The sequence below is a fragment of the Gambusia affinis genome, linkage group LG07, assembly GCF_019740435.1.
Source record: "Gambusia affinis linkage group LG07, SWU_Gaff_1.0, whole genome shotgun sequence".
Classification (NCBI taxonomy): Eukaryota; Metazoa; Chordata; class Actinopteri; order Cyprinodontiformes; family Poeciliidae; genus Gambusia; species Gambusia affinis.
Genome location: NC_057874.1, coordinates 15113993 through 15141889, shown reverse-complemented (window position 1 = coordinate 15141889; position 27897 = coordinate 15113993). Strand labels below are relative to the sequence as shown.

The following is a 27897-nucleotide window of genomic DNA, read 5'->3' as shown; positions in this document are numbered from 1 at the left end:
CAATAACAAAAACCTTGTGATGAGAACCTTCAGGGTAATTACTCCGACAGCCGATCAAGGCAATCTTTGTTGGCTTTGTTTTTTAATCTCTTGCCAAAATCTATCACAGCGAGGCTTCCCACATGGTCTGTTCCACAGCACTGTCCTAATTTAGTAGATCTTTTCTGCAATAGTTAAGGATAGTTTAGATCTTTTATTCTCAAAGTGAACAAACATATTAGCTTTAGTCCATATAAAGATAAACTATTAAGAACGGTTAAAACAAAAAGGGGTTGTGGTTTTCGACTGAAAATTTTTATAACCACTTTCTATTTGAAGATCAATTGTTTTATTTATAAATATATCTTTTTCTTTATCTGATACATCTTGAGGAGTTAACTTGGTCTTAGGCTCCAGTAAATGTAGGACAACTCTCTCTGAAGTCTGGCTCGGATTGGGAAATGTTCACATTAATGTCCATGAACCAGTTTGCCCACTTGTTCTCCAGAGTTTGATACTGGATGTTAACAAATCCAGTCAAACCAATGTTCAGAGGGGATGTGAGTCCAGCTCTCTCTCATCGCCGATTACCGATTGGCATCATTGCCTCTGGCAGCGGGGTCGCCAGCCTGCAAGGATCATTTGATAGAGAGGGATAACATGAAAGAGGAAAGGAGAACTGCATACTCTGTGTTTAAGAGTGAATAAAATAACTAAACAAAAGAAGGTGCAGTATAGAAGATGGTGATTGAGTGTTTTGTTTCTAGGTTCATAGTTTTATTTTTGGTTTTCAGTACACTACTAACTCTCCATCCAGATAAGGACACTATTGGGGCCAATAGGTGGTAATAACATTCACAACTATGAACCCAAAATATGTAGGTATGTGGTTCTGATGAGGTTCCAGGTCAGTTCACCCTGTCGCCAATTCGTTGCCCCCCCTGTCAATACTTCAACATCTCAAGCAGATTTGCTGGAAGTCCAGACTTTAACTAAATCATTTTAAAGGGCAGGTATTATATTATGTATTTTCTAGGAACATAGTGCCATTTTATGTCAATCAAATAACTGTATTACCTACAGTTGTTATGGAAGTTATATAACTTTACAAAATGGCTTCAAATCTCTAACGCCTTGCAATTGGGCTTCTGTCTCTTTAAGAACCTCCATCCCCTTTTGACACTCCCACTTCAGTATGTCCTCACAACAACGGTTCTCCATGTTGTTCATTTATGCCATTTACAACTGTTCTTAGAAGAGCTGTAGTTTGAGTGATAAGCTCAGACATGCAGTTCCACCAGGTATTTGCTGCTGCCGCTAGTCTGGTGGAGCTGTGTGGGTGGGGCGGGGGTGCTATGTCGGGCCAAATCTTAGCTGGGGATTAAAGCTCCATTGCGCAGCTTTGGGTAAATTGATGGCGCTTTGTATGAATGGGTATCAAGGCACTGCTGTTTCTTAACTCGGTATGCCTGGTAGTTATCAGGTCAGGGTGTGGCGAATCAAAATGAACTAAAAAAATGTCCAAAAAAAATCTGTTTGCAGACAAATATTTTTGCACAACTTCTAATACTTTCCTCTCATTTGTGAGAAGAAAGTATTAAACCAATCATAGACCATTATAAAACTGCTGCCTTTATGTTTGTTCACCTCTTGAGTTGAATTTACCTTGTTGATTCAGATTGAAAAACCAAATTCAGTGCTTTCAAACTGGCCTTATTTAAAATTAATTGTGTTTTACAGAATGGCTTTAGGACTACCTTGATTATAGATGAATGAATGGGAGATTTTCTCTCATTCACTTTGCATAAGCTGAACCAACATAAGAAACTCTGAATGCGAGCGCCGTACCACTTGGCCTGTGGCCCGTTACCCTGCTGTGTTATTGGGTCAGCGGGAAGCGCTGGAAGCTGAAGTGAGACACAGATTTTGGAGTGAATGTCCCGCTAGCATAAGCCTGAGTGGCAGAGAGCGTCCTGCTATTTCATTCATGCACAACACTTAACTGATTACAATAAGAGAATAGGTCGAACATTATGGGAAGAGTGTCTGCGATTGATTGCAATGGCTAGAGCATCGAACAGAGGTAGAGAAGGTGCACTGGAGAGAAAGAGTCCACTGATGGCTTTATGTGCTGATTCGCTGCAGTTTGCTGATCCAGAAAATCAATGTCAGCACTGATTAAATGGGCAACAGCACAGAAATGCCTACTGTAGCTCAATAATCCCAAACTTTTTGCTGCACTGTGCCAGGACCTCTTTGTCAGATGGCAGGAAATTGGTGTTAACACTATGATAAATAGTTGGGACCTTAAAGACACCAAGAGCTTTTAATTTTTGTATTCAGAATATTAACTGCGAAAGTTGAACTTGTTTCGGAAGCAAATTGAGCTACTCAGACACTGAAATAGTTCTAATTAGGATTAGATCAGAGATGACTGAAAACTAGGTCAGTTAGTGATAGGATTTGTTTTAGAACTAAATAATTACAAAACTTTGAATCATACCAGCTACAACAGCTGTATTTGATATTTTTCTTTCAATTATTTGATCACAAACTGCTTGCATGTAGCTTGAACCACAAAGTATTCTCACAGTCAAGTACTGACTGAAATGGGGATTAAGTGTAACACACTGAAACAGATTTAACTTTTAAGTAAATTTTAAACATGTGCTTTTGCTCAATTTTACTCGTGTTTCAATTAGCTTTGACCAGATTCTGTGTCCATGCTGAAGAAAAACTTCTCCACATCATAATGCTGCCAGCACCGTGTTTCACAGTGAGGGTGATGTGTTCAGGGTGATATTCAGGGTCCTTTTTTTAAAGGTTTTGTTTGTACGTTTAGATGGAATAGGCTTTGAACTACCCTCTGCCCATCTGATCTTTTGCTTCCTTTTCTCTTTCTGCTCTCATTCTTCCCTTTTAGTCATTTTGTTTTGACCTTAACAGTCTCTCCTTCATCCATTCCTGCTCCACCGGGCCTCTCTCATTTCATTCCAGAGTCACTGATATGCCCAAAGCTCCCAACTCTAAATGGGCCAGGGTAATTTCCTGAGTTTCTGAGCTTTTCATGTCAAACATGCGGCAACCTTCTTAAATTCCCGTTGCAGCCATCCTCTTATTTTTGTTCTCTGAGGCTCTTCATTGTGGCCAAGGCAGATACAGTATGAATGCAAAAGAGAGGTATATTGTTTATAACACTGAACTTCCAGACTCAGCCATATGGAGCTCATCACAGAAAACAAATAATTTGAAATACTGGTGGAAAAAGGGGTGAAAAGAAATTGATTGGTGAAAAATGTAGAAATTATTTTAAAGAAGACAGTTTTTCCTAAAAATTTACTTTTTAAAAATAATTTTCTTTTCTTTTTTTTTTTTTTTTTTTTACTTTTGATACCTGTTTTGTGATGTCTTACATTCTGGGAGATCCCTGTGTTATTTCCTGTCAGAAATGAGCTTCTTAGTTGAAAGAAAATAACTAAATCTAAATCCGTCTGGCGTGTAAATAAATTGGGGCTTAACTGTATGCTGTTGGACAGGGAAAGGGATTCAGAGTGTGGCTCCAGGCTAACGTTTCTGCTCTAGTTGAATTGGTGCACCACCTCATATTTTCTGCTTTACTGGTCAGATTTTTATCATTTTCCATATACAGATAGTCAAGTACTGTAATTGACTGCAGCTGCAACAAATGTGCAGGTAAATGTTTCTTTATTTTAGCTATGAGAATCAATTGTTCAAAATCCTTCATTTTGTCCAACTGATCCTATAAAGTGGTGATCATTAAAGTCCACCCATAATCTCCAGCTTATCTGAGGAGATTGCAATGCCTGGAGGGAAACCCAGATCTTCCTCCACAACGAATAAAACAAATAGTCCTTTCATTAAGCTATACTATAAGTCCTGTAATGTAAGCACTATATTTCAGAGGATATACAAAGCGTAAAGCATTTACAAACAAAAGCAGACAATTATTGGAGATTATTGACTATTTTGCAGCTAAATTGCTCTGGAGCCTTTAAGAGTATCCAGGTATGACCCACAAATACGCTGGGCAAAATACAACCTCCATGCAGAAAGACTCCCAACTGTTAGGCAAATGTGAGAACCACAACCATGTAGTCCAGGAGCTAAATGCGCTGACTCACTTACAACTTAAGTTTATGCTTCCAGTCAACATTTCGGTCTCTGCTTGCTAAATTACCGTAAGGAATTAGTGTAAAGAGAAAAGGTCCATGGAGTCCATTTTTTTTTATTTTCAAGGAGGTCTGTTTTGCTCTTCACAGAGGTGAACTTCTTTGAAAGTATGTGCATGAAGTTATCTTTTTCTGGTTGCCATGGGACATGGGTTTGACGTTCTTATACAGCAGAAGGAGAAGAGCCAGCTGGGTTTGGAAAGTCAGAGAGCACACAGACGAGCTAGAAACCTTTTCAATTTTGTTAGGTGTTTTTTTTTTTCCACTTTTATTTCTTCTTGAAAATTCAGTTTCTTAGTTTTAACAATGCTTCATGCCATCTTTCCATGTAAAGTTTTCATACTTTTCATGATACGGCTGTCGCAAGTCAAATGCATGGTTGAACATACAGATATTTTGTAATTCACCATTTTTTTTTTTATCCCTATGTGGAGAGAGCCAAACACAGTCAGTTGGGGTAATCCTTATCTGAGATCTGATGACAAAGGCCTATTCTGAGGTATGGCACAGGCAAACTGAACACAACCAGATGGACATGTGTTCCTGTTTATGTAATCTCTGTGGTGCAGGGTAATCTGTCAGGAAAAAAACCCTTTCTGCTCAGTAAACCAAAATTAAAACACTGAGCCTGGAAGGCTCTTTCAGGTGATCAGTGTTACGTCATTGTTACTGGGTTGGATTATGAAAGTACACCCATCAGACAGGCTGCATCAAAACTAAAAACTCCCAGTTTTCTGCTTATAACCAACAGCAGACACTTTGAGGCATTTTTGGAATAGATATTATCTGATGCATCAATGGGGTTAACCTTGTAATTTCTCAATTTTCTGCTGGATTTAAATTTACTACATCTTTTCTTTTATTAGTTCATGTTCACTTTTTTTTGCTGTGACGCATAATTGGTGGGCCAGAGCTGGGAGCTCATAGAGGTCTCCTCCAGTAAAGTTATTGATACAATTTAACAGTAAAAAAAAATAAAAATAAAATCAGCATTGCAGAAAATTCTAAAAAACATCCTTTTCTTGAAGTTTTGTTGAATGAATTGTCCTTCAGGCAGTTATGGCTAACATACCTTGAGTGCATTGGGATTTTTTTTGCACATTTTTGAATGTCAGCTATTCAATAATCACTTTCATTGATGAGATCTCCTTTTAATATTAAGTTGATAAATGGCTATGTCATGCTTCATTATTATTTGGCAGCATAAGACTGCAAGAGTTTATTAGGAACCAAGACTGTGGTGTTTCTGTAGAAACAACACCCAAGCAGCTGACTGTGTGACGGAGCTGCGGTGGAGTCAAAGCAGCAGGGATCCATCATGAAGCTGCTAGGATTGGTGGCTACCACAAACAAGTGATGACAGGCCTGCTTTGACACCTCAAAGCACATTAAGTTTTCTCAGGAAAATCATTAGACTCTGGCTTTCATGTCTCTGCATAATTTGTATCATGTAGAACAGAAATGGGTTGTGAAAAAACAAACTGTCATTACTGAAAGTGTCTCAGCAATAAATGTTATAGGTTGCATTATTATGAATGATAATAAGTGCTTTAGACATTTGAGCTTTTTATAGTTTATTTGCTCCTTTCAGATCATGGTTTCTCTGAAAAAAATACAACCACAAACCTCTCAGTACTGATCACTTCATCATTCACATTATGCAAGTTTATCTGCAACCTGGCTTTCAAAATCTTTTAAATGCTCCCAAAACAAGCAAAGTTGTTCTATGGGGATCAGAGGAGTAGCGGTGGTGGACTGACCTCAACAGCCACCTGCACCAATTTTTGACATCAACAAGCTGAACACGTAGATCACGGATTGAAAGTATGAGCTGAAAAGAGGTTTTGACTTTCTTTTACCTAACTCTCCAGAACAAACCCCTTCTTTGTGTCAAACGTCCTGATCTACATGCTAAGCACTGAGTGAAAATATGAAAAGGGATAATGATGGAAGCATGCTTTGCATCGCAAGGCTTAAAGTGGAGCTAATGGATTTTAAGTCTGTTCTCTAAGAAATATGTATGAATTCTTCTTACTGCCAACTTTCTTCTCATTGAAAACATAGAAGCACTTCTGTCTAAAGTTTAATATAAGCAAGTGACATAAAAATCATGTCACAATATGGTTTAAAAATTAACTTTATTCTGGGTCAAAAGCAAAAATCAAGGTTTATTTTCTTTAAACATCACTGTTTATTTGAATGCAGCTCCATGTGAGTAAAATGCAAGAATCAAAACAGCTGCAGCTGCCCTGCAAACTGTGAACCAATGCTGCTTTGGCTGCAGCCAAATAGTTTTCACTACAGCTGAAAAGGACTGGTCCACAATCTTCCTGCCAGTGCACATTGTATCATGTTCATCCTCCTCCTACATAGAACTGTGCATACAGTCTTCAGTCTGTGGAACAGACCTCCTGGTTGTTGTGAAGGGCACACAGCTTCAAAGTGCACATGGTCTGGTTGCTTGGAGAGATTACCAGAATGTATATATTAAGAGCAAATCTTTAAGGATTTTCACACCATCTTTAGATCTTAAGTTTTAAATACCTGTTACTAACAAGCACAAAATCTATCCCAATCTTCTGGCCTTTGTAGAGATAGTTTGTTGTTTTTACAGTGGCATTTTTGAATATCCTCTTTTATCTGTGTATTTATTTACAGTGACGACGGATCACCTGCTTTTATTGTTTACCTCATAGCTCAACGCTTCCTGGATTGCAAAAAAAAAAAAACATAGAGGTATCTGTCAACAGCTTTTCTGGATGTGCTGCGGGATCAAAGTGGGTGGATGGGGTGTTTGTATTTTAAACAGTTGTTGATGGAGCAGACACAAAGAATTCAATGTGTTTTTTTTAGTAGCAGGGAGGCATTTGATTATTAGAAAGAAAGACAGCCAGAGGGTGAGGAAATGAGAGAGCTAAAGTCACAGTGTTGGAGAGGCTCTCTTGTTATCAGAAGGAAGAGAAAAGTGGAACAGGCCCTTTAACTCCCTCTGCTATTCAATCTTTTGTGCTGCAGTTTTCATTGGCAGTAAACCGAAGCTTAGCTGAAAACAGTGCGAGATGTGACAGTGGACAAGAGCACAAAGGATTAGGCACTTTGCTGTGCAGCGATTGTAAAGTTGATATCACAAATGGTAGAGAGAAAACTGGAAGTGAGTTATTTTAAAAAGTTATTAAGGAAGAGAAGATGTTAATCCTCTTAAAAACAACAGAAAAGGTCGTGCAAAAGACATAAATGGAGAGTTGCTTCCTCTGCTGGCTCTGTGCCAGAGGAGAGACAAGAGAGGTCTGAAACACTCAGTGAATACTATTAACTGTCGCTGTGTGTGTACATGCTGGCGTGTGTGTGTGTGGGGGTGTGTGTGTGTGTGTGTGTGTGTGTGTGTGTGCTGTGCCTTTACTGAAGTGTTTACATTAGGGAAATGAACTGTAGCTATCATTCGCTTGGTCTTGGAGGTTGATTGAGCATGAACACACAAAATTGCCAAGACACACACACACGCACACACACACATGGGGGAAAATGGCACTTGCTTATTATTGGAAGTGATCACACTGACTGATTTTTATTGGCTCTGTGGTTACACACCCCCACTCCCATCCCTCAGTTGTTTAGCAGACTTGCCATTTGGATGGGGCTCTTTTCTGGAATGCAAATGGATATTCTGTCAGCACTTGTGTTACAGCAAAGATTAGTGCAGAAATGGATGTGGTACCTTATTAGGATTCGTAGTTCACAATTTAAAGACCACAAGAATTATAATGAATCAGTAATTGAAGCTCTAAATTATGCTTATAGATTCAGCCAATTTAGTTTATGGGGTTTCTGCTATTTAAATGGGAAAATACATCAAAATACTGATACTTTTAGTGTAGTCTTTTAGTGAATATATGTCCAAGTACTTTCAGTGACTTGGACATATATTTTTAATTCCTTTTATTATTTGCACATTACTAAATTAGCATTGTCTCTTTTTTAATTATCCAAAAACCATGTAAGGGGGGTTATTTTACTATGTAGCATTTTAAATGATATGAGGCATTTTGTTTTGTTGTTGAATCAATAGGCCACCCACATCACTGTGTTTGTGGATGTGTGAGTTCCTGATGCTTTGTGGCATGCCTCATCCTTCTTGCTGACATGCCAAGTTTCAAACAGCGGTTGTTTTTAGCTTATGACACATTCTAATCTCAGTATTCCTGTAAGGCTAGAAATCCCATTACTTTTGAAAAGCAGGATTGTGATGAGAAAAGCTGAGTCTTCATGACTGTATTTTGAAGAAGCCTGCTGCCTTGTTCATGTTTCAGGTGACTTTACTTTGCATCACTGAACCTTAATGCACTCGAGGTTGTTATTGCAGTTATCTATTAGCATTTCTGAAGATCCTACCTGAGGTACTTCAACCTTTTTTTATGTTAGAACCCAAAAGATGAGAACAGATGGAATCATATAGTCTCAATTTCTGTCTCTCTTGTGTTATTGCATGTATTCATGGTGACTTGGACTAATTTTAGCATCAGATGTTCTTTATTGATTGTGTGGTCTGAGTCTGGTTGGTTGTGCACATGTGAGATCAATGCTATGGATCTATTCTTTTGTTGCTGCAGCTGTCTTAAACACTCCTCCAGCTGAGCCCTTGTGCTGGTTGATTACTGAAAGCTGTTAGTTCTTCATCCCATAGGCCATCTGATGGGATCTCATCGACATGCATGTGTCATTTGTTCACAACGGTATTAACTGTTGATTAACTTTTGCTTATAGTAGTTTATTTAGAATCATTCCTGATGTTTTTGTTTTGCCTGGAAGGTGCCCAAACTCCAGGGAACAGTAAATTGTTTCTCTAGATGAAGAAGCTATTTCAGATTGGCTCATTAACCACTTGGTTTCTTCTTTTGTACCCCAGTTGTTCGATTTTTCTCAATTTCTGTGGAAACTTTATTCAGTACGGAGTCCTGGCTTGCTGACACTGCTGAAAATTAGCAACAAAACCCCCCATCCAAATTAGTACATAATAATGCTGCATAAAATCCAAATACAAGACATCGAGGTTTGAGTAATGTGACAAATGTAAATAATTGCAGTGGTTTGAGTACGTTTGCATAGCGAGACACATGAAGCAATTCTTTATGTACTCTATTCAGTTTTTCAATACTCTTTAGTATAATTTCTTCCACAGAAACAGTTTAGCATAAGTCTAAATTTAAGCTGTTTTATGTGTATTACCTACTCTTCCTCTTCCCCCAGCAGTACACAAACATACACACACTCTCTCTCCTGCAGCAGACAACTCTATTGTATAAAGTCGGTGCACTGCTCTTTTGCCATATCCACTTTATGTTTATAATTGGCTTAAACAGCACTTTTAGATCCATTAACCTCTGTGTCAAGGTCACATCCATGAATAAAGGAAACTCATCTGTCTGCTAACTGCTTTGAGCCTCTGTCTTTATAATAATGTTGGTCTGGGCTCGTATGCTGCTGCTGAATCGCACAATTCAAATGTGTTTAATCCCCTGCTGGAAGAATCTCTCTTCAGAGATGCCTCTGTGTCCTAAAGGAGAGCCAGAAAAAATGCCCCGGTGTGTGTTTCTGCTGCACCATTAAGACTTGCGGTAAAAGGATTAAGTGTGTGTGTCAGTGGAGGGTGTGGTGCTTAATACATGCTTGAGAGGAACCATGTGTGAACTGAAGATAGTACTGTTGATTTTTTTTTTCCTTTATGTATAGTATTTACAGAAGTTTCAATGTGGATGTTTTTGTAGTTTAGTCCAGTCCTACGACGACTGTTGGGGATTTTTCTGAATCTCTCTAGCTTTATAACATAGTCTGTTTTTGTGTTGCAATTGTAGTGCGTTTGTCTGAATAAGGATGTTTATTTGCACCAGGTAAAGACTTTATAAAATATTGCTTTAGTAAATGTCACCTCCTTACCTTTCTTCTTACCCATCCTCCCCACTGGAGCTCTACCGGAGCTCTAGAGCTCCCCACTGGAGCTCTACCGTCTCTCCAAAAGCTCCAGATGCAATCCAGCAGACCTGCCCTTCAATAGTAAAGTAAATTAAGGAAAAGTAAAAGTTCTCAGATAGTTTTTCTTCAGTGACTCAGCATTGATGCAGAAGCATGTAATTGTGGGAAGTCTTAACTGCAGTAAATGAGCTTTATCTTGCCCGTAAGGCTTTATGCCGTTGTTCTGTCTAGAAAATCAAAATTATCCTAAACTCAAATGTTCAGACATCATTTGTCAGTGACTTCAAAGCTGTTCTCGGCCAGGGACCACTTTCTTTCACTCTCGTCTTATCAGGGATTATTTTCCAGCTGGGATGTTAGGGGCAAGTAATTAACTTCAGCGAACTACCTGTCAGGATGGAAACCCGTCCTGATTAGAGGAGTTGACAACAATGGTTGTAATAGTGACTTAAGTCTCTCTACATAAACTCGGATGCAGGTTTTTTCTCTCGAGTTTCCACATTGTCTTATATTAAGTGACTAGTACAGCTAAATGTACTGATAATGTTTCGGATTTATTTCAGATTTCTGCTCAGTTTCTTCACTTATAGAAAGATGAAAGTGTTTCTTTTATACGGTTTACCTGAACTTACTCCAACTCTCCTCAGTCTGCTCTTTGTAAATGGTCAGGCTCATCATTTCCATTTCATGTGTTAAAACTGTTCCTACCCAATTGAAATTTAGTATTTGTTTTTCCTGTTCATTTCTAACTTGAATTTATCCTTTTCCCTAAAAGGTAGAAATTTGCATTTCTACAAATAAACTGGTCGAACTGGTTCTGTTCATGCTGGTGAAAAACTTCTTTGCATGGTCAGATTAAGGAACTGACCATCATTACCAAAATGTTGTGCCATGTCTAAATCTCTGTAATGAAGAGATCTTCATTACTGGGACTATTTTTACTTAAGTCACTGTATAGCACTGGGTATTATCATTAATTAAAAGTGATAATTTTGGATTTATTTCAGCAATAGATTCCCCCCCCCAATGTGGCAGAGTGCTGCAAATCAAGACATATAATTAAATACATTTCATGTTCTTTTAGTCTTATGTGTTCATAAAAATGATAGCTGTAAAAGGTATCTTCAGCTTATTTGAAGTTTTCATTTGCAAAGATTTAAAATGGGCTAAGAAATCTGGAAAAGTGTTGAGTAGTAATCTGTATGTTTGTGGGCTCTTGGTATTTATATAAATTTGACCAAACATACAATTTAGTGAGGTACCTAAGAAATGTAGTGTAGATGTTGCTGTATTTTGACCAGTAGACTTACTCTGACTCAGCTGACATTCACACACATGTGAATCAAGACCACAGCTTGAACAGACAGTGCCACGGAGTCTGACCTCATTCATTTTCTCGCACCGTTTATCTTGATTAGTGTCAGAAAAAACTGTTCTGGTATCTGGTTTCATAGATTTTCAAGCAGTAAAAAGACAATTTTCATATATATATATATATATATATATATATATATATATATATATATATATATATATATATATATATATATATATATATATATATATATATATATATATATATATATATATATATATATATATATATATATATATATATATATATATATATATATATATATATATATATATATATATATATATATCTGACAATTTGATTTGTCAGCAGATATAGTGACTGATATTTACTGTACATGGGAAAAAGTTTTAATGTTTCTGAATTTAGAAGATTTTGATTACAATGTCCCAAACCATAAACTTTTCTTTTAATTGACTATGATTTAGTCCAATTCACAATAAAAGCAGGCAGTTAGTCACTCATTTAACTTTAATAAATTATTTTACATGCTACTTTAAATAATCTAGTGAATTTGGGCAGCCCCTTATTTCAGCTAAAGCGTCTTGAGCCATTTTCCCACATAACCCCCACAGATTTTTCAGGAGAAAACTGCGGAGTTTGGTCCAGACGTTTCCCACAGCTGCCGTTCACACGTATGTTTCACAGCAGAGGATTTTCTACTTGGGAGGCATCATCACCGCATGGTTGCGAGAGACGGGGTGCCCAGAGGTTTTTTTTATTTATTTTTCGGCAGCTATATAACGCGATACCTAATGAAATGATCCTGTTATGGAAGATAATGCAACATTTCATGTCTGGAATGAAAGCAGAGGCTGTTAGGCGATTGTTTTGCATCAGCTTCACTTGTAATTAAATGTAGCTACAATAGTGATGAATGGGTGGAAAGGTTCACACAAGTCAGCAGATACCAGTAGGCACCCCCCCCTCTCATCTGCAGCAAAAGCTTTCAAAGATTTACTGCCTACGTGTGTCCTTAAGGTGTCCGGAGGAAGTTCTGCAGATATTTGCATATTCTAGTCATGCGAGCGAGTAAAACATTCAGATTTAGTTTTGCGCACTGTTTGGTGCACATTTCAATGGAAAGATATTAAAACTTCTTCACCATCTTCACTTTTTATTTTGAAAGAGCCCTTGTTCATTTGATTAGCTCTTCAATTATTATGTTTTTTTAACCTAGTTTCCTATTTACAGCTGGTCTCTCTCAAATGATTGTGTTTTAGCCTCATGATGCATTTAAACAATCCAGACTCAGTTTTCATCAGTGGTTTGTCTGCTTAGCTTCTGTTTATGTACAAAATTTTCACATTTAAATCTCTGATCTTGTCATAAATTCCTCCTTGCTTGATTTTTATGTCCATATCATTGACTTCCTGTCTTCTAGGATTCGTCCTCAGATGGCCAAGGAGAAGATCGAGGGCTGTCACGTGTGCACGCTGGTCACACCTGGAGAACCGCAGGTCCTCCTGGGAAAGGACAAGGCCTTCACGTACGACTTTGTGTTCGATATTGACTCAGAGCAGCAGCACATCCACCAGACCTGTGTGTACAAGCTCATCGAGGGCTGCTTCGAGGGCTACAACGCAACCGTGTTTGCTTATGGACAGGTGCGACCACGAGGCTTTGTAGATTCAGAGTTATTTAGGCTACAGTTACTGCATATTCACATATCATTGTATGTTAACAATAGAAAGCATGTCAGACACCGATGGCTTGTGGTGACATCAAGCACATCAAAGTACTAAGAGCCATAAAATATCAGTGTCAATGTAAAAGATGATAGCTAACATATTTTACAAGAGATACACTGATCAAAAATCTGTGGCTTATTATCATTATTATTAGTATTATTTTCATAATCTGTAAAATTTAAGAATGGCTTTTGGATTATGTTTCTCCCTTTCCTCGTGAGATGTCATTAAAGACATGCTGATCTCATAGTTGATGGTATAAACGGACGTGGATTAGCTTCTGGTGGGGTTTGAATGACTAAAATACAGTTTTCCCTGTATATTTTCTATATGTAGATTCTTACATTGACTGTAAGATCTTCAAAATGCTGTCTGCATCTTTAAATCCAGCTTGTCCCATGACAGATGACATTTAAAAGCCTAAATGGATGAAACAGAACAGCTTTCCTGTTATTGGTTTAAAGTCTGCCCTGTGACAGACTGGCGACCTGTCCAGGGTGAACCCCGCCTCTCCCCCGGAACGTAGCTGGAGATGGACACCAGCAACCCATTTTCTTTTGAACAGAAAATGGATGGATGGATGGTTTAAGGTCTTGCTGTTCTCTCTTTTACAGTCTGAATAAACTACAAACATTTCTCAACAAAGTCTGATAATCTTCATTGCAGATTACGCAACAAATCATGGTTTAGACCGTATAAGTGCAAAGCAAACTAGTAAAATCTACATGTAATCTTAAAAAAACAAAGTAAGCTAGGCAACATAAATAAAAATATGTTTAAATTGTGTAATGAGAAAGAACTACTGTAGTTTAACAGTGATGAGTACAGGATTGTTCATTTATTCAGTTGCAGCCATGGCTTGAGTTGGCGCTAAGAGATTCTGTTAATTAATTTTGTCTTTATGCCAGAGGGAAAGTGGCTTCCTTTTAAATTATCTTAATTTTTAAACACCTCACTGATATTGCAGATGCCGAGTTTATTCAGCAACAACTTTCACATTGTGTTTTAGTTCTTTAGCTCACTAATTGATAAAATTGTTTTTGTGAAGTTTAGACCACCAGTCATGGCCAGTCAAAGTGAAAATCAGATGACCAGTTGATTTCACAGTACCGTACATTAATTGGTTCAAGAGTTTTAATGAGCCCTCATTACCTATTCATGGATGGATAAGAAATGTCATGTAGAACCTGGGATGGTAAGAATGTTCTCCATTTTTTTTTTTGTCTTTTTCAATAAAATGTCTTCCAGACGGGCTCAGGGAAGACCTACACCATGGGGACGGGTTTTGATGTGAATATGAGCCTGCAGGATCAGGGCATCATCCCACGGGCCGTTCACCAGCTGTTTGAGGGCATCCAGAACAGGAGGGATCGAGCCCAGGAGACCGGCATCCAGCCGCCAGAGTTTAAAGTCAGCGCCCAATTTTTGGAGGTGGGACACACAAAAAAATTTGATTCAACATTTTGAAAAGTCCTGGATCTTTAAATTTGGTTGTTGGTCCATATTAATGCCAAGCAGAACATAAAGGGAAGCAACAGGATCAGCCTTCTCATCCACAAACAGGACGTGACAGTCTGAAGACAGATGGGCTGCGATGTCTATGTGTGCTTTGTGGAACCTGATTAATGTTTGCCATTACCTCTGACATTATTCCTCATCACCACAGAGCAGAAGACGGATAAGAGCGAGGAATCAGAGAGAGGGCGGGATGCTTGTGTAGGAGAAATTAGATATATGGCTACTAATCATTTCCTCTGGGGATTTCTGGAGAGCAAATGTGAGGGACATGTTAGGGAGGGTTCTGTTGTACGTTTGGGCGTGTGTGTTGTGGTTTCTTTAATGATCAGGTTATAATAGAAATCCTAATAAAACTAGAAAAATAATCTTAAAAAAACCTTCTGCTACTTTCTTTTTTTAGTATGTCCTATTCCTTGATATTGATGTGTTTTCTTTTTGCTTTTGGGTCAAAAGTTTATCCATGTTGATGGTAAACAGATGGGTGTGTGTTTGACATTAGGTGGGAACAGCTGAGCTTTCAGTGGCCCTCTGTGACCTTTGACTTGGCTTGTTTGAAAGAGGTCATTATTTTGAATGTTGTTCCTGGAGATTTATTTTATATTTATGTTTTTATTCGGGGTTCATGTGCAGTCTGAAAAAGTGCTTTTATTATTTTCTAGGTTGTAATGAGTATGGAAAAAAAAAAAGTATGAAAAATGTAAGACTTTTTAGGAAAAAAATTCTACTAGTTGCAGGGTTTTTACATTGCATCAAATTGACATTCTTACATTAATTTACTTTATTACGCTTTGATACTTAACATACTACAGATCAGTAATGTTGTTTTTGAATCTAGAAAAAATTTTGAATTTTGTGATTTTAAAAAACTAAAAAGAGGCAGAAACTCTGACAGTAAATACCATAACTCATAATGATGAGTGCCTATGTTACTTGTAGTTGTACAATGAGGAGATCCTGGACTTGTTTGATGGAACCAGAGATCCAGAGAGTCGCAGCAGGAAGTCCAACATCAAAATCCACGAGGACGCCAACGGCAGCATCTACACCACCGGAGTCACTTCCAGACTGGTGCAGTCAGAGGACGAGGTGGGTCCTTGTTTATATGGGTGGCCGTTTTTTAGCCACGCAAACTGGGCAAGAGTTCACAGAGTTTTTTTTTTTTGGTGAGATTCTATCAATTTTTTATGTAAAAATGCATCCGTTTTCCATCATTGCTCAGTTAGAAACCATCTTTTGCTTATATACCAAATTTTGTATGATCTTATCACTTTCACGTTTATCCATCAGACACTGCCTGTTGCACAAGCCAAGAGCATTAGCTGATTGATATCTAAACACATATAGAAGACTTTTTTCTAATCAAATTTCTTCCTTTTTCTTAATTTCCTACCTCAATGCTGCTTAAATAATTATTTTACTGCCAGTTCCTTGTTTGATTTCTTAAAGTCTATGTTTTATATATTTTCACTCCACTCTAAAATGTAAATTATTTCACATATTTTTGGAAACTCTACAGCACCTTTGCAAAGTACAAAATCCTTACTTTATTCTTCAACTGAAAATAAAAAGTAAAAAAAAAAATCAGTTCCACAAAGATATCGTGCCGGTAGTAGTCAGTGATTGTGTGAGGAAAAAACTTCAGATAGTATTTTATTGACGGATATTTGTTAAACACAATGACAAAGAGGTGATTCTGCAGAACGATCACAGGAATCAAATGGCCTTGTCATGATTTGCTGATTCAGTCTGCATCGCTATGTCAATCATTATCCCGGGTGTTGAATAGAGACGAATGATAGCCTTATTTGTTTCAGCTCACCTGGGCTTTAATTTCCCAAAAATATAATCTATTTAAAGACCCTTGAAGATGAATGGATGCTCCTTTTGTGACAAAAGGCCTAAGGCAGCAAAACAGGTTGAGGGGGAGAGAATGTGGCAATGAAGGAGCTAGGAAGACAGATGGAAGCAGGATGATTAAAAAGTTAGGAGAGGAAGCACCAGGAGGGGAAGAACATGGTTGACAGATATTCAAATGAGCAGAGATGGGTTTGAGTTGGGGGACGGCCAGATAACGATTTTTTTCTTCTTCTACATGATTAAATAAATATGCAAGGTTTTGAATTCCTCTGGGCAATGATGATAAGCATTAGCGTAAAATTAGATTCTCTTTTCAAAATTGTGTCTGCTTTAACAATTTTCTCTTCTAATTTTAAATGAAAAGTCTGCAGATGTCCTGTATGTTTGGTGTGTTTCGCAGCTGCTGCAGTGCCTGAAGCTTGGGGCTCTGTCCCGTACCACAGCCAGCACACAGATGAACGCACAAAGCTCCCGCTCACATGCCATCTTTACCATCCATCTCTGTCAGATGAGGGTCTTTCAGCAGCAGCAAATGGTAAGACTGGAGGTTTGGAGTAGAGATGTAGAGAAAGCCTAAAATAAGAAATAGAAATAAGTAAAACATTTTCAAAAAGCATAATTAGGAGGTCTAGGTTAAGGTGTTTATCAGTTTCATCGTTTCTCTAAATGAGACTGGGCAGACGGAGAAGACAAAAATAGCATAGATAAATGAAGTGTGTTTTCATTTCTAACTGAATATAACATAATTGTAAAGAGCATGCAAGCTGGTGAAATAGTTACCAGTTTGAAGTAAGATGCTGGAACTCATTGCTTGCCTCTTGGAGCAGAATGGAGGAGAGGAGAACGGTGAAGTGAACGGCGTCGACTCCTCCCCCATTGCCCAGCCGGAGTACGAGACCCTGATGGCCAAGTTTCACTTCGTGGACCTGGCCGGCTCAGAAAGGCTCAAACGCACGGGGGCCACTGGAGAAAGGGCTCGAGAGGGAATCTCTATTAACTGTGGACTGGTGGGTCAGAAACAAAACAAGATTGGATCATTAGTGCATTTAAACATTTTGCTCTGTTTAAATGCTGGTTGGGATCTTCTCCTCTCTGTGTTAGCTGGCTCTTGGAAATGTGATCAGCGCTTTAGGTGATCAGACTAAGAAAGGCGGACACGTCCCATATAGAGACTCCAAACTTACCCGACTGTTGCAAGACTCGCTGGGAGGCAACAGGTACTCAAACTGTATCTTCAAATGTAAGAAAGTCTCTTATTTATGTGATATGTCTGAAATGAACTGAACTGCTGATCCTCTCCTCTTTAGCTGCACAGTCATGATTGCCTGCGTCAGCCCGTCGGACCGGGACTTCATGGAGACGCTGAACACATTGAAGTACGCCAACCGTGCCCGAAACATCAAGAACAAGGTGGTGGTGAACCAAGACAAGACCAGCCAGCAGATCAACGCCCTGCGTGCAGAGGTGGCCCGACTCCAGTTGGAGCTGATGGAGTACAAGGCGGTGAGTGATGGATGATAGGTGGGGGCAGAAGGGGGAGAAGGAGGTGATAGGTAGAACCAGAAATGCAAGAAGCAATTTTGGATTAAGCAGAAGTGGGAAGAAGATTGAAATGGAAAGTGGCAGGTTGAAGAAGAAGTGATAACGCCTCGTCAGTGTGACGGACACTAAAAAGAGAGCAAAGGAGGTGACAAGATGAATGAAACTGAGGATACTAACTGGACATAATAAGAAAATTTAACAAGAATTTTGTTGTTAAGTTGAGTAACATATTAATAAAAAAAAAACCCACACATTTAATATTAATACCAATTGAACCTCTCAGCAATTGGAATAAAACCATATGTAACTTGATATATTTTCAAATCATAATCTAAAGTGTGAAACAGATTTCACCACATTTACAGCAGCAAGACTTTTGGCTCAGGCTCTGTGAAGTTTCTTCTGTAAATACATTGAAATTTATGACTGATCTTTGCAAAAATAGATCAAGCCCTTTCAGATTAGAAGGAGCACATCTGTGAACACTAATTTTCACTTCTTGGCACCGACTCTGCTTTTGACTTGGTTCTGGACTTTGACTGACTTCTAATATATGAATATGGTTTGATCTAAATCATTCCATTGTATCTCTGGTTTTATTGTCTGGGCTGTTGTCCTGCTAAAATATGAACCTTTGCCCCAATGTCAAGTTGTTTTGCAGGCTTTAACATTTTCTCCATCCATCTTAAATCTTTTACCCCCTCTAATGTTCTCTGAGAAACCTGGATTTATACTGAGATTATATTATATTATATTACACACAGCTGAACTCAACAAATGAGATAAATTCACATCACACTTTGATAAGTCTATGAAACAAAATAAAGACCCACAAAAGCATATTAGAGTTGTTGTTTTAGGTGACAAAAGTATGAAAATAACAACATTTCATGAAGAAAGTTATAGACTGCAAGAGGTCCTTATGTCACAATGTAACATAGAGATGTTTTTAAATCTTTTGTTCTGAATGCAGTCAAGGACCACAAGTATAGAAATATGACAAATAATGTCAGAGCTTTTAGGTAGGGGCTACTTTTCTTCAGCTTTGACCTGTGTGACTGAAACAGACAAGCAGTTGTTTAGCTTGGAGTTACCATGGTAACCAAAGGGAAAAGACTCTAGCAAGGAACTGCAAGCTGACCTCTAAGTGGTAAGGGATGCGACGTGACTGTAGTCTAGTAATGGACTGTGGTGTGAGCTGTGACTAGATACTGGCTCTCAGTTTCAGACATAAACAACAGATTTTATTTTTCCAAACCCAACAATGACTCCTTGAAGAGCCACAGATGATTGCACTCATTCTGAACAATGCCGCAGTGTTCGTTTGGGATGTAGAGCAACAGTGTTTTTTTTTTTTTTTTCCAGCTCTGACTGCTATTCCACTGAAGACCGGTTTTGTCTTTATTCACTGCCATGTTTTTGTTTACTTCCATGCAGGGTAAGCGTGTGGCAGGTGAGGATGGGGCTGAAGGCTACAGCGACCTGTACCAGGAGAACACCATGCTGCAGAGAGAAAACGACTCGCTGCGCCTGAGAGTAAAGGCCATGCAGGAAACCATCGATCATCTCAACACACGGGTGACACATCTGCTGGCCAATGAGGTCAGCACTCTGCTCACCAAGTCAAGTACGTGAATGCAGAGATGCTCTACACCTGAGCTCTGTCTCTTACACTTTTAAGGCCCTTTATATGTTTACTGTTTAAAAGTAATCTAACAAAGTTGACTTTATTTTTACCTGCAGGTGAAGGCAATGAGGAGATTGGAACGCTAATACAGAACTATATCCGAGAAGTTGAAGAACTCAGGTAGGGGCTTAGCTGCAAGCTTCCCCAGAGTTGAGAGGAGATGTATGAGCGTAAATATCAATAAACCTTCCCACTCTTCCTGCCATGTTAGATCCAAACTCCTTGAGAGCGAGGCCATGAATGAGTCGCTACGACGACAGGTGGCACGGCTCTCCTCTCGTTCCTCGTTTCCAGCCTCTGCTCTAAGCCCAGCCCCCGGCCATCCCCCTGGGTCCTCCCCTATATCTATGTCCATGGAGGCCGAGATGACGGATGTTCTGCGGCGCGCCAAGTTGGACATCGAGCGGCTGAAGAAGAAGGAAAGACGGCAGAGAAGGCTGAGGTGAAGGAACTTTCAAACTGATTACAATTTGCTTTACCTTTCCCAAACTACACAATTTGAAGAGTCCTGTAAATAGATGTAGAGATTTGCAGTTAGCTCAAAATTATACTATAATTTGGTGAAGCATGATTACCATTGAATAAAAAGACCAGGAGTTTAATTTTAGTTCTTTTATACACGTCAGCTAAAAAAACAAGTTACTGACAATACAGGCAACCAAACAACCTACTTCTAATAACAATAAAAGGGTGTCTAAAATAATGATTGAGTTTTCAGCAAAATGATTAGGCTTGTGCAGTTATCCAGACTTCCTCTGATTTCCACTAATCCGTATAAGAAAAAATCTCCTCTGAGTCTGGTTTGCCATCTGACCTAAGAGGTAAAATAGAGGAAGAGTTTGAACTTCTCTATTCAACATTCATTCTTATCCAGGTCTAGATCTGCAGAGTAACACATCATTTTCCATGATTGATTGTAAATGCCAGCCACTTCCTCACTGGATCTCAGGCTCTCAGCTATCAGGTGGGAGAGACAACGGTTGAGCTCTTTATCTCAATCTCTACATCGGTTATTCTGATTAATAAGAGACGGCAAACCCGCCGGGACCATGGAGTGGTACAAATGTTGATAAAAGAACTCAATCTCTCTGGAGTTTCATAGAAAAGTCTCTTTTTAGGGAAGTTGAAACAGTAAAAATTCTCTGGCAGACAAGTAGGCAATGTGTATAGAAACAAAATTAAGGATGTGCCAGATGATCTGGCTGGACCTCAGAAACTAACATGTAGAAAATCCAAACATAAATAAAACTCTCCTAAAATTGAAAGTGAAACGGTGTCTTCAAACACCTAAGCTTTATGTAAAATGATTTCCTAATTTCTCCTGCTCAGCCTGTGATGATGCACCTGTGCGGAATTTTTTAGGCTGAAAGGGATTAATATTCTCTGCAAACATGCTCTCCTTGCCTCACTTTCTCTTTAAGAGATTCATCCAAGTCAATTATGACTCTGGGACTAAGGGAGAGTTGGAGTGCTATCAGTGCTAGGTTGTAATGCTGGCAGGGACACTAAAAGGTTTCACACAGTTAGCCACGAGGTCATAAGAGACAAGAGTAGGAATCTAGCAGACTAATTGCTTAGAAGTGGTGGCAGATGGAATTGGTGATAAAATCTGTAAAATAGGAGCAAAGGGGAAAATAAAGCAAGTAATAAAACTTAAGAACCTAATGGGAAGGATAAAAGTTGATGTACTTTAATGGACTTGGCAATTACATTAGAAGGCTTATTTTTTCCTAGCAAAAAAAAAAAATGTCAGTGTTGCAAAGGTTGCTGGAGCATAAAGCAACCATTTTAGGATCAGCAATCACGCAGGGTGATGAAATACATTAATGAAGTTTTTAGGGCTGAAACGATTAATAGTGATAAATCGATTACGGAAATAATTGTCAACTAATTGATAATTTGATAACTGGAGTTTACAGACTAAATAAGAAAAAGGTGATTTGCTGAAAAGCAGCATATTCAGAGAGGTAACTGAGCCAAAGGTGTACAAATTGTACATACATTTGGCACTTTATAATGAAACGCACTTGTCTGAAAATGTTTCACCCAAAACATCTCAAGTGGCCTAATTTTAGCTTCACCTGGTTCAAATTTGCCAAAATTATTGCTGTTATTTTATTTTAGACAATAAAATGTTTATTTTCTTATTTTAAAAAATCAATTAAGTTATTTGTTTATTTGCAACTTTTAATTTATTTCTAGTATTGTATAAAAAAGGCTGTAGTGGTTAAATGAAAAATCTGTAGAATGTCAAATTTTTTTTTAGCCGATTAATTGTCAGAATAATTGATGGATTACTATCAATTATTACTAAAATAATTGATAGTTGGAACCCTAGATGTTGTATATGTGTTTATCTTATAAAAACATTTTACCCAAAAACACCTTTCTATCTCCTGCAGCCCAGAGTTGGAGAAAGGTCTCAAGAAACGAGTAAAGCTGCACACTCAGGAAAACGGGGAGAATCGGCGAAGCGGCGAAAATGGACAGAATGGAGAGATTGATTCAGATGACAATTACACCGAGGTGAGGTCTTCGTGCTTTACCATGTCGTCGCCATACAGACAGAACAACATTGTAACTAAAGTGTTTGTCTCTGTAGGATATCATGTCTCCGCTGCAGGAGGAGAGTGGCTGTGAGGAAGATGAAGGCGAAGATGAGGAGGAGGGCAGGGAGGAAGAGGACGGTTTTGACAGTGACGAGAGCCTGGTGGATTCAGATTCCGACTCGGATGAGAAAGGTAATGGCAGACTCTACATTCAGTATTTACACTCTCAATGAAGACATTTTAATAGTACAGTATTTAACATGTCAATTCGGACTCACTGTTTTGACTGATGGTTGTTTTCAAACTGTGCATCCAGTGCTTAATTAGACTGGAGTTCCAATCATTTCTCAAATCTCCCAACTTGCAGCCAACTTCCAGGCAGATCTTGCCGACCTAACCTGTGAGATTGAGATCAAGCAGAAGCTGATCGACGAGCTGGAGAACAGCCAGCGGCGTCTGCTGATGTTAAAGCTGCAGTACGAGGAGAAGCTCATCCTGCTGCAGAACAAGATCAGAGACACGCAGCTGGAGAGAGACCGCGTGCTGCAGAACCTCAGTGAGTGAGGCTCGGTAATTAATAACCCTTCGAAGCGCCTATTCAATATTGTATAAAATGTTATTACATGCCTATGCAGTGTCCATGGAAAACTACACTGAGGAGAAGGCCAGCAAGATCAGGCAGGAGTACGAGAAGCGCCTCAAAGAAATGAACCGTGATCTGCTGAAGCTGCAGGTGGCGCAGAAGGAGCATGCTCGTCTGCTCAAAAACCAGGGGAGGTATGAGCGGGAACTGAAGAAGCTCCAAACTGAGGTCAACGAGATGAAGAAAGCAAAGGTAAGGGGACAACGGAAAGAATTATCCTGGCAGAATGGTGAGAGTAAAGATATTTATTTGAGTTGGCCGCTCTCCCTGCTGTTTGCAGGTGGTGCTGATGAAGCAAATGAAAGAGGAGCAACAGAGAAGGAGGATGGTGGAGGCGAAGAGAAATCGAGAGATTGCTCAGCTTAAGAAGGAGCAGCGGCGACAGGAGGTGAGGAAGCTTTTGCTGAAATTAATACTGCTATTGCATTTTAGACAATTAAATGTTTATTTTAAAGATTGTGTGTTTGGAGGAGATGTGTCTGCTCTGCGGGTATATTTGTGTCCTCTCTCTTTCTCTCTCTCGAGGACATAGATCAGCTTCACTGGATTGTAGTTATCAGTCTTTAATACTTTGCATATGCATTTAAATATTTGCTCCACTGCCAGAAATAGAAGAAGCTTTGAGATACGAGAGCCAATATTTCACAACATGGAATGTTTAAGCTGACTTACCAAAGAACTTTTAGAAAAGGGATGGTAGAAAGCCTGAAGAAAAAATAAATGCAAAGCTGTAAAACACTTAAAAATGGGGGTTTATGTGCAATCATTTTGCATTTTGTTCCTCATATTAGCACATATTCTAAAAATGTTACCTTCCCATTTTGGTTCTGTTTGCTTCTTAGGAGCGTGAAACCATACACAGTGATGCTGTAGGCCTCGGTCCTAATCCTTTTATTTAGGGATTTATCTTAAGTCTTAAATCCCTTCTTGATCAGTACTTTGTGAACTTGTATGAAAAGTAAACACTTTGCGCTACGGAACGTAAATAAAATTTAAATAAAAGAAAAAAGCCGTCAATGAACTCTAAATGATGCTGAGGCTTGTATTACTCTGATGACATCAGTACCAGATTCGGGCGCTGGAGTCTCAAAAGAGGCAGCAGGAGCTGGTGCTGCGCAGGAAGACCCAGGAAGTGACGGCCCTGCGGCGCATGGCCAAGCCCATGTCGGACCGCGTGGCGGGTCGAGTTGCCCGCTGGAACCAGGCGCCTCCAGTTACGGACTCCGGAGCTGATTTGTCGGCCAGCACAACGGCAAGCTCCGAGGCGGAGACTGCGAGGACCGTGAGCGGACTGGTGCGCCAGTGGAACAACAAGAACAATGCGTATGGATACATGGCAGAGAGCGAGGGGAGCATGGATGGAACACGGGTGATTAGGTGAGTAGTTGTTTCGTCTCGTTGCATAAATGGGGTTGAATCTATGCAGTGCAGTAGTATTCATCTTCCCTGTTCAACCTTTCCACCTATTGTTTCGCTACAACCACATGCTGCTGTGTATTTCATCAAGGTTGTATGCATTGGGCCAAGTAATGCCAATGTGAAGTTGAAGTTTATTTAAAAACATAAACACAACAGTTTGATCAATAAAAAATGAAATTTGTTGTATTTATGTTTTCAGTCCCCTTAGATCTGATGCCACTGAAGAAAATGCAATGAAATTCAATTAGTACATAGAAACAAAACTGTTTCATCATTTGGGGATATTTTTCTTCATTATAACTTTGCAACAGCAGGAAGAAGCTGCAGAGGAAGCCAGTGGGCCTGGGCAGCACCGCACCTGCAGGCAGAGCCAACAGCTTCTCCAAGTCTGCCCGTCTAAAGTGGCAAACCCTTGAGCGTCGCATCATGGACATCGTCATGCAGAGAATGACCATCTCCAACGTGGAAGCGGACATGGATCGCCTTATCAAGGTGTGGGAAGGCGTTTTTAATGTGTTTAGAAAAAGGGGATTATTTTTTTTCCTTTGCTGGAGTTATCTAGTTGCATGCCATCAGATGAGATGAACTGTCATTAGAAATTAGGTATCATATTGAAAATGAAGGTGGTAGCAGCTGTTTTGACTCATTCCTGTCAGTAGATAGGAACTGAAACCACTGTGAGGACCTTTGTTCCTCTTCTTCCGACATGTTAAAGTGTGTGAGTAAAAGCAGCTCTCTGCTGTGGTCACTCTAAATAGCAACACCTTAAGACTAAAACCAACAAAGGTGTTTAAGTATTTGTCAGGCCAAATGAAAAATGGATGTGAAACAAACTCCAATTGCTTTTATTGTTTTAGCTAATTATGATTAATTTCTGAATGCCTGTGCTGTTTGTGTTTTTGATGAGTCAGAAGCGAGAAGAGCTGACAATGCAGCAGGAAGCTCTCTCACATAAAAGGGAGGTACTGATGGCCGACGGAGAGGGGCCAGAGGCAGAGGACCGCCTCCTTCAGGAAGTTAACGAGGAGATCGAGGTGCTGAATGCCAACATAGACTACATCAATGACAGTCTGTCTGACTGCCAGGCCACCATCGTGCAGATAGAGGAGACCAAGGTAAGAAACATAGTCACATGAAAACACAACTCTGTATGTGTTGTGTTGTGATTCCTTCAATGATGCGAGCGCTGTTTTTAATCAGGATGAACTGGACTCTGTGGATACCTCAGTGGTGATCAGCTCCTGTTCCCTGGCTGAAGCACGCCACCTGCTGGATCACTTCCTGAAGGCTTCCATTGATAAGGTGAGTTAACATGCGGCAAAACGGAAGCACAAAGACAAGTGAACCAATTCCTAAACCTTTTTATAGTTGCCTGTGTTGCAGTTGTAAAAGGTTCCTTGTATGCCATCTAGTGGTATCTCTTTGTACTACAGCAAGGTTTCATACTTGAACATTAAAAGTTAATGTTATACAATTGTATTGCTAAATTTTCAGCTATGGGTCAGGTTTATCAGAGGTTTGAAAAGTATAAAAAGTTGTATTCTTTATTGATAATTAAGGATAATGTTGTATTTCCAAGCTATTCTATATTGGATTATTTTCTCTTGCAAGAAAAGTGCTGGACAAAGTCTTCATGACCCTGGTATCGATTTACTTCCTTAAAACCTTCCATGCGTTTGTTTTTTTAGCTGATGATTATAATGACTTGTCATGTCTGAGAAAGAAAGGCTCCACACAAACGATAAAGTTCTACATTTCAGTCTGTAGAAAGTTTGAAGCACGTAGTTTGAAAAGTTTGACCCCAATTAAAACTTTCAAATGAAAGTTATTAAATAAAAATAGCATCTTCTCTCTCTCCCTGTCTATTTCTTTCTCTGTCCGTGTGATTGTGTAGAGCTTACAGGTGGCTCAGAGGGAGGCGCAGATCCGACTGCTCGAGGGTCAGCTGAGGCAGACTGATGTGATCGGCTCGTCTCACAATCACATGATCCTCGACGCGCTGCGAGAAAAGGCAGAGTGCATCCCTGAGCTCCAGGCTCTCATCCACAATGTCCAGCAAGGTGAGAGGATTTTGTTTTTTCCTTTTGAATGCAAGAAGAAAAATAAACCAAATAAAATGAAGAAAAAGTCACATGTTTTTATTACGTTTGGTTTGCTTTATTTGTCCTTCTTATCATTTTAGGAATAGTTAAGGCATTACTCTTAAGATTTGTTGTGTTCAAAATGTTTAGTTTAGATCAGCAACCATTAAATATTTGGATTTACTCGCCGATCAAGCCTTCTCTTGAATCTTCGGTTGTGAAGCTCAGGAATGTGTCTAAAAATCGCCATCGGTCAAGCCTTTCACCCCAAGATTGTTTAACTTGGACAAACCAAAAATTAAAAAAATGTATTAGTTTGTAAAAATGTAAAGAATAAGATGAATTCTTAACATTTTGCTATGTCTCTACATGTTTTCTCAAAATTAACAGGACAACACAAACCATACACAGCTTTAGAAATTTTACGTGTATAAAAATGTAGTAATAACTCTAGCATGCATTTGTATTTAGATGACTTTACTCTGATGAACCTAAATAAAACCCAGTGCAACCACCTTCTGGCACTTAATTATTGAAGACTTCTCCTGTATGTAGTCTAATTGAATAATAAATTCAGCTGTTCTGTGAATGCCTCAGAGTTAAAAAAACGGCATCATAAAGACCAAAGAACACAACAAGAAGGGTAGAGATAAAGATGCTTGAAGCAAGTTTAAGTTATAAATCCCAAGCTCTGAACATCTTACAGAGCACCATCTTATGAAAATAGAATGATCATGGCTGAAAACTGAATATACTGAAAACCATGTGGGCTCTATTTGAGCACATTAGCATGTGTACATGAAACATCAAAGAAGGATATTTCACCGCCAAGGCTGTGTCACCTTGTTTGTCTGAACATATTTGTCACACGCTGTCACTGTTTACTGTGAGCTTTCAGGTTTTGTGCTTTGTATGTTTTCAGAAAATGGTTACGCCAGCACGGACGAGGAACCCTCTGAGTTCAGCCAAGCCTCTGACAGCAGGTGAGCCGTCAGCATCTCCATCCTGTTTCTTAGTCATCTAAAAATCTAAAAGCACACTGCTAACATTTTTTGGTATTGATTATTTTGTCTTAATGTGGAAAAATGCATTAAATCATCTGTACACGTTATGCAACATCTGTTTACATTGTTTCACCTTTCTGTGATTTATTTATTTAGTGTGTCACAGATGAAGGAATCCAACAGCCAGGATGACTTTAAAATAAAGGTAAAAATCTTTATATTGAAGAACAATAACACTTTGTATTGGTGCTTGAGGCTTTTGTCTGTCTGCTTTCACCGCTTGAAACCACAGGGAGGCAGTAGAAGCAAACACTTAAATCTTGATGGCAGAAAATCATTAGAGTTGACGCAGATCTTCTGTTTATGCTGTTCCTTTTTAGACTTTGGTGTCTCTT

General features: G+C 39.0%; 1 protein-coding gene across 10 annotated transcripts in view; it reads left to right on the top strand.

Annotated features, from left to right (window-relative positions):
- Positions 1 to 27897, top strand: part of kif21b (kinesin family member 21B) — a 74972-nt gene that overhangs the window by 11079 nt on the left and 35996 nt on the right. For 7 of the 10 annotated variants that reach the window (XM_044121401.1, XM_044121395.1, XM_044121403.1 and 4 more), the window contains exons 2-23: positions 12896 to 13118; positions 14451 to 14633; positions 15657 to 15806; positions 16978 to 17112; positions 17405 to 17584; positions 17679 to 17794; positions 17885 to 18080; positions 19557 to 19746; positions 19863 to 19926; positions 20018 to 20248; positions 22209 to 22332; positions 22409 to 22547; positions 22723 to 22911; positions 22991 to 23190; positions 23279 to 23386; positions 24062 to 24375; positions 24729 to 24909; positions 25329 to 25532; positions 25618 to 25719; positions 26312 to 26477; positions 27421 to 27481; positions 27659 to 27707. In XM_044121401.1, the coding sequence (XP_043977336.1) occupies positions 12896 to 13118; positions 14451 to 14633; positions 15657 to 15806; positions 16978 to 17112; positions 17405 to 17584; positions 17679 to 17794; positions 17885 to 18080; positions 19557 to 19746; positions 19863 to 19926; positions 20018 to 20248; positions 22209 to 22332; positions 22409 to 22547; positions 22723 to 22911; positions 22991 to 23190; positions 23279 to 23386; positions 24062 to 24375; positions 24729 to 24909; positions 25329 to 25532; positions 25618 to 25719; positions 26312 to 26477; positions 27421 to 27481; positions 27659 to 27707 (3505 nt within the window). The remainder of the gene's footprint in view (positions 1 to 12895; positions 13119 to 14450; positions 14634 to 15656; positions 15807 to 16977; positions 17113 to 17404; positions 17585 to 17678; positions 17795 to 17884; positions 18081 to 19556; positions 19747 to 19862; positions 19927 to 20017; positions 20249 to 22208; positions 22333 to 22408; positions 22548 to 22722; positions 22912 to 22990; positions 23191 to 23278; positions 23387 to 24061; positions 24376 to 24728; positions 24910 to 25328; positions 25533 to 25617; positions 25720 to 26311; positions 26478 to 27420; positions 27482 to 27658; positions 27708 to 27897) is intronic. The other 3 variants (XM_044121396.1, XM_044121402.1, XM_044121399.1) reach the window with 1 other exon arrangement.